At 40.0% G+C, this 13,257-nt stretch overlaps 1 protein-coding gene across 1 annotated transcript; it reads right to left on the minus strand.

Moving 5' to 3' along the window:
• Positions 1-11,228: 11,228 nt before the first annotated feature.
• On the minus strand, positions 11,229-13,257 carry LOC146488366 (uncharacterized). The gene is made up of 3 exons (XM_085120219.1): positions 13,166-13,257; positions 12,149-12,955; positions 11,229-11,377 (listed from the first exon to the last, which is right to left on the minus strand). Exons 2-3 carry the CDS (start codon positions 12,905-12,907, stop codon positions 11,348-11,350), a joined length of 789 nt encoding a protein of 262 aa, XP_084976345.1. The 5' UTR covers positions 12,908-12,955; positions 13,166-13,257; the 3' UTR covers positions 11,229-11,347.

A 13,257-nucleotide genomic window follows, 5' to 3' on the forward strand; every position in this document is an offset into this window, starting at 1 on the left:
AAACGTTTCAAACAACAATTGTTTGTTGGTACTTCCTAGAGGTTTTGGCCCACGTTCATAATATTATTTTCCATGGTTTTTAATCATTTCGGGCAGGCACAAAAGATTGTAGCAGTTTTATTAGACCCCGAGTTTAGAAGCGTATAAAGGTCGCAAAGGTCAGTTTGCGTAGTCAACGTTTTGAATTCGGACCACAATGTTTTGCATTGAATCTTACTTTAGAACAAATGAAACAATAGCTACAAGTGCTATGTAATTCATGGGACTGGGTAATTTGCGAGTTGTGGAGTTGCTAGTTGCGAGTTGCAGTTGCGAGTTGCGAGTTGCGAGTTGCGAGTTGCGAGTTGCGAGTTGCGAGTTGCGAGTTGCGAGTTGCGAGTTGCGAGTTGCGAGTTGCGAGTTGCGAGTTGCGAGTTGCGAGTTGCGAGTTGCGAGTTGCGAGTTGCGAGTTGCAGTTGCGAGTTGCGAGTTGCGAGTTGCAGTTGCGAGTTGCGAGTTGCAGTTGCGAGTTGCCAAAACTAGAAAATGAATTGAAAATGATTTCTAGTCGAGATAACGTTATATAAAAGTTAAGGATCGCAAGGACGTAAAAACGGACTTTTCAAAGAAAAGGGTACTTAAATCTTTTGTTGAGTTCAGTTTTAATATTCAGTTATTAACGAAAATGAAGATAAGATGCCAAATAAGTTTAATTCGCTAAGCCTACCAACACATTTTTACTATGTTGGAATGGCAAGCTAGAAACGAGATTCAAGCAAGTTTCGCCCAAGAATAGCAGTGCCAAATCATCGATACAGCGCTGAGGCCATGCCAGGAAGAAAACGGTTTTTCTTGTACAAAGGCAGGCAGTGCCTGAAAGGGCCAATAATACACAGGAAGTCTCCTTTCTCTGACCCTCTCTATCTGTAATATTGATGAAAGAGCCATTTTATTTTTTACAAAAATTGCAACTTTGATGCCTCCGCATCGCCAAATGCCTTTCCTAATATCCTGTATATCTTTAATATTGACATTATCCCTTCCGCGCAATACCCAGTAATTTATCTTTTACCTGAAAACGGGTAACCCTATAACCCCTAATGAGGCCTCTTATTTTTGGTGAACAAAAAACTGCTAGCTCAATAGATGTTTTTCAGGATCACCAACATATCTTCGGTTTGAATTGAAAGGCGATTCACTAAGGATTTCTGAGAACAAATACTAATTCAGACCAACACGTTAAACGGTATATGATAGTCAACTTTAATAACTCAACAATTGAACTGGTAGACAATCGACTCCAAACGAGATAGGAGGAGAAAATGAAAACGGGTAATTGTCCCGTAAATGATGAAAATTGTATGTTCATGTGAGCGCCGATAACAAGAAAACGAAAACGTTTGTAAAAAGACCGCATTCGTATTCTCGGTATTGAACTGGAACTAGCTTGCACACGAGGCTTATGCGGGGGAATCTTTTCACATCCAAATAGTTTCTAATATATTCCCCCGCGAGAGCCTTCATTGCAAGCTCGATCCAGTTCAATACCGAGAATACGAATATGGTCTATTCTACCATAGTTCGTTAATTTACTTACACTTTTCTGACAAAACCCGTCATGAATAATCAAAACTTTTCTTAACCTGAAATGTTATGCCAGGCCAGTATAGGCAATCAATAAAAATTACTAATTCTATATATAGCTCTACTGCGAAAACTCAATGTTTATCAAAAGGATAGTTCATTAATTATGTTATGAAAATACTCATGGAATAAACGAACGGGTTTCAAAACACAATAACTTTTGTTAGCTTACCAGCTCATTCTTTTCTGGGCACCCAAAATCAACAATTTACCTCGGCTTGTAAGGCAATATTACAGTTCTAGGTATGTGTTATACGGTTAAACATAACAGTTCATCACCTCGGACATAATACAAAACTTGATTTACGCTGTCGGGTCTGTAATACTTGGTTTTACGAAGAGTAAAAGGACATATTTGGATTAAAGTGCCCCTAACCCTTCAATTTGTTTTCTTTTGGTAGATTTCCATATCTTTCAAGAACTCATTTTCGAAAAAAATTTTGAGAAATATTGTATCCTGTTTTTTTACGAGCGCTAGAAGTGAAGGCAGTCTTGTCGATATTTTCACCTATCGTTCGCATTAGTCCTCCACTCGGCCAAATGTGTCCAAATATGGAGCGTGACGTAAGAAAAGGACATCGAAGATTCGGGGTAAGGGGGGCTTCAATTGTAAACAGAGAAAATGGTTGAAAAATGTGTGGATGTTGGATGCAGCAACTCTCGAAATGTAGAGAAAGGAATCAGCATGCATAAGATTCCTTCTGATAACGATCCGAATACTTCGTGCTTTGGAATGATGTCCTTTTCTTACGTCACAGCTAAGAAAGTGTCAAATATGGGACGGTTCTCATTGGCTCGTTCCTAATGAGCCCACGAGACAAAAATTTGTTCAGCGGGGCTTAAAGCGCGCAAAAATTTAAAAATTTCAGTAACTTTTAGCGCTCGTAAAAAAAAAGGATTCAATATTTCTAAAAAAACATTTCGAAAATGAGTTCTTCACAGATATGAAAATCTAGCAAAAGGAAACAAATTGAAGGGTTAGGGGCACTTTAAAGAAAAATAAAATATAGTGGTATAGTTTTGTTCATAAAAAATATGTTAATTCACTAAAAAAAAGTGCTTTTGGCAATATAGAAAGATCAGGATTGTGATGAGATTTCACTGTCTTCAAAAAAATGCTTTGGCGTGTTCTCCCTTTGAGAATTAAATTTCCTTAATACACTCATAGTTGGACTAAAGTGATTATGGAAACTTATGATCCCTTATTTAGTGTAACTGGAATACCAATGGACATAACACGCAGCAGCTCTTCTTGATCCAAGACACAACTATCAGAACGAATGTTTAACCCGGTAAACTCATCAAGATTTGTGTTTTTCGGCAAATGCTTCAGGCAGACATTATTTAAGCAAAAGCGAAATTTGGTTAACGTGGAAAAATTTTTTCCAGGAGGGACAATTAAAGCTTCTACTAGTATATGGATCTCACCTACTTTGATTTCTTGCTTACAATTTATATTTGAGCATTTAGGATTCTTTCCAGGTTGTTTCTTAAATCTGCAAACAAGCCAATCCGGTTTTTTTCCACAGCTGGAGTTTTTACTGAGAGCTCTGGTCACTCTCTCTGCATCCGTTTGATGTTTTTCCTGCGTCGACTTTTCCCCTTGTTGTTCATTGCTGCAAGTTTCTCCTTGGAACGCAAGGTTTCTAGGTATGTCACAGCAAACCTGTTTGTTTAAAAGTTTCATTTCGTCTTCAGTGAAAGCAACTTGGTATAAAATAGAGCTTTCTTGATCAACATTAAAGAGGTTAATCAACGTCCAGATGATGTGCTTGCAAGTCTGGTCTTCTTGGCCAAGAAAATAAGGGCAGTCACACGATGGTCGCTTACTTATGGTACAGGTGTAGGTGTTCCATATGACGCTTTTGCCATCGGCTCTTTCAATGGTGTTCCTGCTTTTAATAACAACTGTAAAAGATTTCTTGGCGCTGTCATGTGTAATGCTCTGTCCTTTAATGTTTTTGGATTTAGCTTTCTCTAGAGACTTCTTAAACTTTTTGCTCGGCCTTTTTCGTGTTCTTGCCTCTCTTTTGTCCTTTGCAACATACTTTTCTTTACTCATTTCTTCATCTGCAGACGATACTTCAGACTCTGTTTCGTCGTACACGCTGACGTGCTTCTTTCTACGCCTACCTCTTCTTTTCCGACTTGAGTTGACTTGACTTGTCTTTCTCTTCGGCTCGAAGCTAGCTGATGAATCAATTTCAAATTCTCTAAACGCAACTTCTACAGCATCTGCACCCACTTCGTTGTCAGAGGTAAGTAAGGTGAGCTCTTCTGCCATGCGAACTGCTTCTCTTTTCTGTTTGGCATGTTCTCGGTCTGATTTGGTTGCTGCTGATGGGCCACGACCACCACTTTTTTCACCTTCTTTGTACTTGAGCCACTGATTTTCTGTAAGAATGCTGTCAGCGGTGTCTTCGTAAGCAGCCCGCAAAAGAGTTATATGACAGCTACCTCTGTGAGTGTAACTAGCATTCACTGATTCCGAGAGATTTGAGCTAGGGGATGGCAAATCACACTTGAATGCTTTAGCCCAGTGAGTTCGCCGCCTATCCCACCATCGCAGCCAGTTGCTCAAGTGCTTCTGACCGTCCTTTCGCATAGCGATAAAATTATCTAACAAGTTTAATGTTTCAAAATAGGCGGAAGGCGTCGCTGAATCCATAAGCTGCTTAGCCAGTTTCTTGTAACGACGCTTCAGTTCATCATTTTCAGCGTGAACGGTGTGTCTGTTTACGCTCTGCATGTAATGAAACTCACAACTTACACTGTTTTTTAAAACTTCATCTGGGAAATGATTTTGGATAGATTTCCAGATGCCTCCCGCTTCGTCGCACATGAACCCATAAGGGTTAAATGTGCTCGATGAATCTCCGCTGACTTGTTTAATGACTTCATCCAATTGTTCCCAGAAAGTCCTTACATTGTCTTCGGCTTCTCCTTCTGTTTCCATTACTGCAAGTTTGATCATTCTTTTCATTGTAGGATGATATACGCTAGCTGTCAAAGTTGTTTAGCCCGGGCATCGATTACCCTTTCCATCAAAATGGCAATATTCACGAGAAAGGAGTTTATCCCCATTTCTGTCCATTGACATAGCAAGCTTAGCTTTAAATGTGCTGGTTTTGAAAACAAAGGATGGATTGCCATTCAAGCGACGGTCATTTACTTTGTGTATAAGAAACTTATCCCGTTCATCTGTTTTAGCCTTAAGAATTCCTATAGCTTCAAATGAATGACCCTGTGGATTTGCCTCGCTCACTGCTTTTTTCTTCAGGTTACGGATGCGTTGCTCATTGACAACGCTTTCAGAAACGCTGTCTATCTCGTTCCAATCCTTTCCATCAGCGATTGCCTCAACAACACAGTTTATTGGCATCTGGCTTGGCTTGAGTTTTGGGTTCTTTCTAAACATTTCTTTGATTTTTTGATCGGCCCTCGTTTCCTCTCTGGGAAGCAAAAGACTGCAACTGTGGGAGGCGTAATCATAAACCGTTACCGTTCGCCGGGAGTCCTCAAATTCCCAAATTTTTCTTGCATTACAGCTGACAAATACACCATCTTTTCCACAATGATCGCATCTCATCTGTTCTCCTTTCTGCCGAAAATGATAACGATTTGGTACATCATACTCTTTAAGAAAATCACAGTGTTGATTGTCACATCGATACGACCCTTTACACTGGGCAAGCCTCCGAACGCCATGAAACCCACTACGCTTTGATGGCACGTATCGCTGCCAATTGCGACCGTCTTTTGAGGACTCCATCCGCTTTCGAGGGTCAAACTGCAGCTGGTATTTACATAGGCCATCAATGTCATGTGGAATTTTTTCGACGCGGCATGCTGGAACTTTTTTCCACAACTGTGGATCCAGGTACACTTTGCCTGCGGTTAAACGAACCATGCCCTCGTCTTCATTTGAAGTGCTCCCTGAGAGGCTACACGTGCTTTCATCCACTGCTTTATCACTGTCGTCACTGCTGTCACTGTCGTCACTGTCGTCTGTACTCAGAGAGCTGTACATGTTGGAGGTATGTACTGGTGAGCGTGGTTCAGCTACTGATGGCAGGAATGAAATATCTTCCGGACCAGACGGGGTACATTTCCCTATGTGTAAGGAAAAGCACTTTCAGTTAATGCAATTAATGTCGCCTCTCCGAGGTTTGACTTACACTTAACTACTTATTTTAGCAAGTGACACTTTTTGCGCATCAGTTAAGCTATTATAAGTGACTTTTAATTACAAGGACGATAAAAACTGTAAAGTCATCTGTTACTCCTACATTGAGTTATTTTTCAACGAGATGTCATTCAAAAGATCACGGGTATTAACCTTGCATTTGTGCAAGGATAAGCCTCCGAAACCACGTATCACAGGCTATGACGCAACATTAAGACCACCTTGTGGTCAGACCTTTCGTAAAACGACCACCTTCTGTAAACAACCAGCTAGACTTGACATTTTGGGCGGTCACTTTCGGGGGGTTTGACTGTATTCTAATTACCGAGAGGCTGCGAGCAGCACTTTTTGGTGAAAAATAAAAAAAATTAAAAAAAAAAAGGCTGAAGCATGCTTCCATGCATATTGAGTACAAGTTACGTTCGAGTGCCACTAAAAGGCCCTTATTAGAGCTATATGTTTAACCAAGAGAGGATGGTTTAACTTATTAGGGACTCGGCGTCATATGTGGGTCGAGTTTGTGCTCCGATACGTCTTATACTGAAACCCAACATGAAAACGTGCCCGCGAGTTTCGGCCCAAGAACACGATGTTCTGAAAAATGAAGGCGAGTCCGCGATTTTTGTTTTAACCAAGAAATAATATTGGCCCCTGGCCCGACGCGTCATCACATTCACATTTTTTTTAAATTGTCCCTTATACTGCTCTTATCTAAAGAAATCGCGCGAAAAAAACCTACTAAACTTACCCTCAATCTTCAAACGACTGGAATTCTCCTTGTCCAAAATAGCGTCATAATGCTGGCCAATTTTGGAGATATAGATGGTTCTTCTTGCCGTTGCATTCGAAGGAGGTATCAGAAGAGTACGAACGTTATCTTCGAGAGGATAAAAAACAAGGATGGATGTCTGCGTAGCATTTACTAGCACATAAAGCATTAGGTCGACCACGCCCGAATCATAACTTTTGGAGATAACATACGAATCTAGTTCTGCAACTACATCCAGGTTACCGACAAAGGGGGCATAGAACTCAATGTTTCTTAAAAGTTCCTCCCTGATTTTTGGCAACAGAGATGCTACTCGGTAGTCACTGTGGTCTTCGATTTCCCTCAGTCCAACGCTAAATGCATGCAATATGCAGTGTCCATCGGCTGGAACAGGTTTACGCTGTTTTCCCCAATTGTTTAGATGGACGTCCAAGAGTTTCCTTTGTTGACGCAGAACATCCTGGTCAATTAAGGAACTTTCTACCGCACATAAAAAGCATTCACTTCTTTTTATAGTAGCTTTGCCCAGGGAATGCCTGAAAGAAAAACAATCACACGATATCAGTTCAATGTAAGTATTTTACTTACGCTATTTAAAGCTAAGTTAACTTGGTGACATACACTGTATTTTCACCGTTCTGAGCACTTTATTGTTGTTGCCATGTACTCCAAAAGCCGCTGAATGACAACTCTGCCTCTCGCAATGCTGCACTTACTAGCGAGAATATCATGTGAACTCAAAATGAAACCTCTACCTTAAACAGTGATATTTATTATCGGCGATCGGATCCATTTCGTCTTCTAGAAGTTTCCTGTCCTCTTGACTGTCGTGTTCGTCACTGGATACCATTATGGGGACTTCTTCTGATATAGAAGAAACGGCGAAACCGTTCTCTTGACCCTTCGTTTAACATTCCATCGGAGGAGATGTCTGCAGAGCACGGCTGATTTTCACACTCCACTGCTTCCTTTGTAATTGACACGGAACTGTTATAATACAAACATGTATAGTTACTGAATTTGAAGCAAAAGAACGTTTTGTTTTGAAGCAAAAGAAATGTTTTGTTGCTGTCCTGTGGTTCCCTTTACAAGTTCAATCATGGATGTTTTTAATTATTTTGTCACAGTTTGTGGAGTTCAAAATGAAAACTCTCCCCGCAAGATGTTTGAGGTCATTAAGCCTGGTTTACACGTACGACGCAAGCATAAGCATAACTGAGCACAAGCATAAGCACAAGAAACCTACGTGTAAACTGGTGCGACGCACGCATAAGCGCCTTGTGCTTGCGCTTGTGCTTATGCTTGCGTCGTACGTGTAAACCAGGCTTAACGCTGCAAAAACTCTTCCATTAGGAAGACCTCAAACGTTTAGTGAAGTAAAACTCCAGAGATAACGATGTTAGCTTCCTGTTGATACAGGACACTGAACAACGAGTAGTTTATACCGATACAACGTAGAATAACTTTTTTTTAATTACTGTCTTCTTCAAGTACATTGAGGAATTTACAATAAGGAATGCTCGGTACAGTACCCTTTTCGGCAGGGTAATCTGTTCGTTAATCTTTTAATTCGCAGAGCAGGGTAAGTTGCAAGTCACAGGCTCATCGGTCGAAATTGTGCAAATTAACTTAACAACTTTGTTCTTCCAATAGATATCAATTAATTTTAGTCACGTCCACAATATTCAAGTGAGATTGAAAATCTCCCCTCCTTCAGACGAACTGATAAAACGAGACATTACGTACCTCATTAAGTCACCACTATAGGCACGTAATATTTCACTTCCCTGCTCAGCATTTATCGGTTGCTTTTTTCCTTGCTCTTCATCGTCACTCGAAACAACAATTATATCCCTTTTTATCACTACACCGTCGGAGACAGCTTTACTAGAATCCTTGAGCTCAACTATCGATGCCCTGCTTTCATCAAATAACCGTTTACGTTCGTTTTCATCATTTTCTCTATGGATTAAAAAGGGACAAATGTCAGAGTTTGCTGGATGCGTAAATAGATTTTGCTGAAAATGTAGACTGTATAACGATCCTTAAGTAAAATATACAAATATAACGTTTGTTTACTCTCGACAAGGTTTATAGCACAAGTGCTAAGTGTGGCCGAGCATTAAACGTTATAAAGAAATAGTATAAATTGAAAATATAATAACATGGTTAAAAATCTCAAATGGCAGGGGGCAGACCAGCTGGCGCCGATTTACAAGCGTGGCCGAGGAGTTGAACTCAGGGATACTGAGAAACTGGCGGGCTAGCGGTCAGAGCGGGACTTAAACCCGGGACCTGCGGCCCTAACCCACTTGCTCACGCTGCCTCCTTATTTTCTTAGTTTTAGAGAATTTTGTTTTCGCACAAAAAGGGCTAGTAACACAAACACTCTCAAAAGTACGTTAGAAAATTGGCAAAATTCTTAATAAATTCTGGCCTATTAATTCACGGAATTGTGGAAGTTTATTTTTTCGGGATTTTGGAGTTTCACGATCTCTTTTAATTCACTTCTTCCCTTGACCTTCCTGAATAACAAGTTTCCTTCTCCACTCTCTAAAGCTTGTTCAGTTAACATTCTCAAAGGTAACAGTTCCATTCTCAACTGGATGATCGGATGTCATTTTTGAAATGCAGTAAAACGTTACCCGGGAGGCTTGGACTTCCATAAAACAACAAAAGGGAATACTTGTCATACCCGGAGTTGGTTTTGGTACCTCTTTGGGAATATCATCAGTTGTAGTGACTACACAGCAGTTAAAAAGTAGAGATCTATGTATCCTCAAACTATACATAGAGAAGTTACTGAAAAACTTAAAAAAATATATTACGATATAATTATTTAGAGACAGCAACATCGATTAGCCACGCAAGAAAGTTCGAGATCTATAACAGATATAGTGTACTATTAAGAGAGGATCCACCACAAAACCAGGCAATATTAGAATATGAGTCTACATCGACCCTCTCAGATTTTGTTTATATTTTGCATGAGGCTACATATTGAGGTAAAGAAACAACAGGTAGAGTAATATGGAACAGCTCTTTAACGTGTGGATGATGTCGAGGTCAACGTTTTTATGGTTCGAATTGGGTAAAAAAAGGCTAAATTTAGAGTCATTTTTCCACTTAAGTATTTCTTAAAGCATTGCATCTTTCCAGCTCAAAACGCTAATGCAACTAATACTACCTAATGTCATTTCAGTGATAGAAGCAAAACTTTAAATAAATTTCTGGGTGACTAGAAAACCTACTTTGAAAATATGACTCCTCTGGTAATTTGTGACGATAAGGAGTTTAGGTAAAAATTACGATTCAATATCACCGATGCAGCGTTATATTAAACGATTAGTTGGCCATAATTTTATAACACTCTTCATGGATAATAAATGCAAGCAAAAAAAAGTTTGTAAAGTTTCCATGGCAGACAAGATTTTGGAGGACAAAAGTGTGCTATATGTGAGTGGTGCAAAATGAAAATGTTCAAAGAGTTTCATGGCCAGCGTGAACAAGACGGCTGATTAGAAAGTAAATACGGCTGAAATAACTCAACTAGAACTTTTAATGCCCAAAACACTCAAAGATGTTAACTATAGTACTAAATACTTAAAATTGTAGCAGACTTACATAGTAGAAACAGATATGCAAGTCACTCGATGTTTGAAAATCAGCTTCAAGCCTATCTTCATGACAAACTTTACCCAAAATTTCAACCATTTTGAAGCACTTCCGTATGGATGACAGTAAGAATCTTAAATACGAATTCGGCAAGGCTCACATATGCGCTATTTTCGTAAAATTAACGAAGACCACGACTCGATCATGAGGAAAATTTTCATGCCGCGGCCATGTTGTTAGAGACTAGTGCCCAGTGCCTTATGCACCTACCAGTGTGAAGATGAGGAGGGGTGGGGAGGGGAGGACGGTCATAGGCGAAGGATTGACTGCAATGATCTGACCGTACTGAAATGTGACTTTTGGCTGTTTTAATGGCTATCTAAAAACTTTCAAAGACCTTTAATCACTCTTTTGGCTATTCACAAGTGCCCTTGTAGTGGCGCATTTAAACGAAAATAAATAAATAAATAAAATAACAAGGTTCAAATGCCTGGCCTTGCACAATTCAGCAAAATTTACTGAAGAAAAGCCTGATGCTCAGGTTAGTACACTCAAGGTTGTTTCCGTGTCTTCGATTTACACGATGTGTACACGATGGAAAATCTCGGAAAATTTTTTCGAGCCCCCAACAGGAATCGAACCCACGACCTTCCAGTTACTAGTCTTGATGTTCTAACCACTGAGCTATGGGTGACTCATGGGGTGAGCAGGTCACAGGCTTCTTTGATAACTTTCATCGTGTACTTAGTATTTTTCTATTTCATTTTCATAGCATTGGGTGGTTGACTGGTTCGCTAAATACCTTTCGGTGCAAAAAAAGAAAAAAAAAATGGATACCCCCGCGCGCGCGCTACACCTGTAACAAGATTTTTTGGAAAGTAATACATTATGCACCTGTTTCAAGTTATTTGATGATGGTTACCTGTAAGAAATATCATTTGCTTCTAGTCCAGTAATGATATCACAAGCAATTTTCTTACAATCCAAGCATCGATCGCACTGAATGGTAATGTTATGGTCACAGGATGACTTGAACTCAGCCTCCTCAGATGATAAAGCAAAACGTATACAGTGAACAGCACGGGGACTTTCCTCCAACACGTGCAGTTTGTAATCTGCTTTTAAATATCTTTTAGCTGCTCGAATCCTTTGTTTTACGTTGTCAATCCAGTCCAGAGAGGAGCCTATGAGAAAGCAAATGAATTGCCTTTATTTCCATGGGTTAACGTCTTAAAGGATGGATAATTGTTGGGGGGGGGGGGGGGGGGGCGACGAAACAGTTTGTACGCTGGGTAAATAAAGTCTAGAGTAAAAAAAGCCAAGAGGCTATGTCCAGTTTCATTTTTATTCACTTACCTCGATCGCAGCGCTTGACACTGGCAATGCGGCCAATTCAAACTGTAGAGCTCGCTCGCAGAGTAACGATACATGCTCAGTAACAACTGGACATACATCACCTCCACCGATTATACCTACCAAGGGAAGCCATTGTTTGTACAGTTTGTTCCAAGGTATCAAAAGCTGAGGCCCCTTCGTTTGCAACATTGTCAAGGCCAGCAAGACTCTTTTTCTGGGAGGCTGCACATATATGTAACAAGTAAGAGGATGCAAAAATGCAACGCGCACGTCAAGAATTGTGATAGGTGTCCCGAAACAGATTCGCATTGTCACAATGACTATCGTGGTCATAGTTTTCATGACTCTTACACGCCCGCGCACCACCATTTTGTTGTTGTTGTTTTTTTTTTTTTTCATTTTCTTCTCTTTTGTTACGGAAAAATATATCAAAGAAGGCCATTTCTTTCGTTATACTAGATTTTCAAAGGCGCTAATAGCAACTTACAGTACAAAGTTATATCGTTTGTAACTTTTTATCTTGCAAAACCCTAAGCTAAATTTTGACAGGACAATGGGCCAAATACCTAAACAAGGTTAGTCAACAAATATTTTCTTACCTTAAGAATAGAAAAAAGCGTTGATCTTCCAAGAGGATCAAAACTGACTTCACGGCAGTACGAATTATACAATTTCACCATTCTTGAACTTATAACAGTTCGCACAAGATCAGGTATTTCGATGCATTCACCAGTTGACGTCTTGAGCTTTCTGGTACCATAAGTTACGTCCTGAAGGTAATGTGGGCTACTAATAAAATCTAAGAAAAGGTCAACTTTTTCTCCGTCTAGGCGATAACGTATAACGGGTTCTCTCTCTTCACACACTCCCTCACCTACAACCACAGCATGTTTTCTTGCCTGATCAATCCTCCATTTCGTGAGCCCTGGCACCATCTCCTGTAACTGTGTTTTAGTGTAGTGTAGTACGAAGATAGATAAAATTGTCATTTTCGTGTACCATGAGGTGGTTCCTTCGTACAATGAAATCAGGGTTGCCATAATCTTGCCTTCAGGCTCCGATTCTTTAGTTGTAGTAGTGGTTGTGATCAGAGCAAGTAACTCAACAGATTGTCCCGGTGCAATACACTCAAGAGTGTTTTCCACTACGTCCTTCGCCTTTCGTTTGATGTAAGAACGTGTACTTTTGGCGACATTTTTAATCGGTTGGTTTAGCTGAAAGCGCACTGGACTGATTCTTCCATCACTCAAACTAGCAATATGTCTATTTAGAGCCTGTAGTCCACTATTAGGTTGAGGTGTTGGTAAATACTCTTCATCCAAGCATAACGACTGTAGTAAGGCAGGCATTGGCGTCATGACGTCCTCATACTGACCCTCGAGTTCAAAGTATTCACCCGGTGAAACCTTTAGAAACAAAAAAATATATATCCTGCTTGAGTAAATAAATTTGTAGAGACCTAGCGTGGGTCATTTTAAAATAACCTGCAATAATCTTTCGTTAGGTGAAGGTCCTTGTAAGGGTATAGGAAATGTCAAATACTTGAGAAATCTGCTATGATTGCAGTTATGCTAAAATTCCTTTATTATAAGGAGCGAGTTATTGTATTTTCATACCTGCGTTCGTCTTTGTCTTGGACAGATTGCTGAAAGTTCGCTTTCACTGGCACTTTCCTCTCGGGCTTCAAAATCTTTTGTGGCCCCCTTTA

Source organism: Pavona decussata, unplaced genomic scaffold (genome assembly GCF_977016875.1).
Source record: "Pavona decussata unplaced genomic scaffold, jaPavDecu1.1 SCAFFOLD_11, whole genome shotgun sequence".
Lineage (NCBI taxonomy): Eukaryota > Metazoa > Cnidaria > Anthozoa > Scleractinia > Agariciidae > Pavona > Pavona decussata.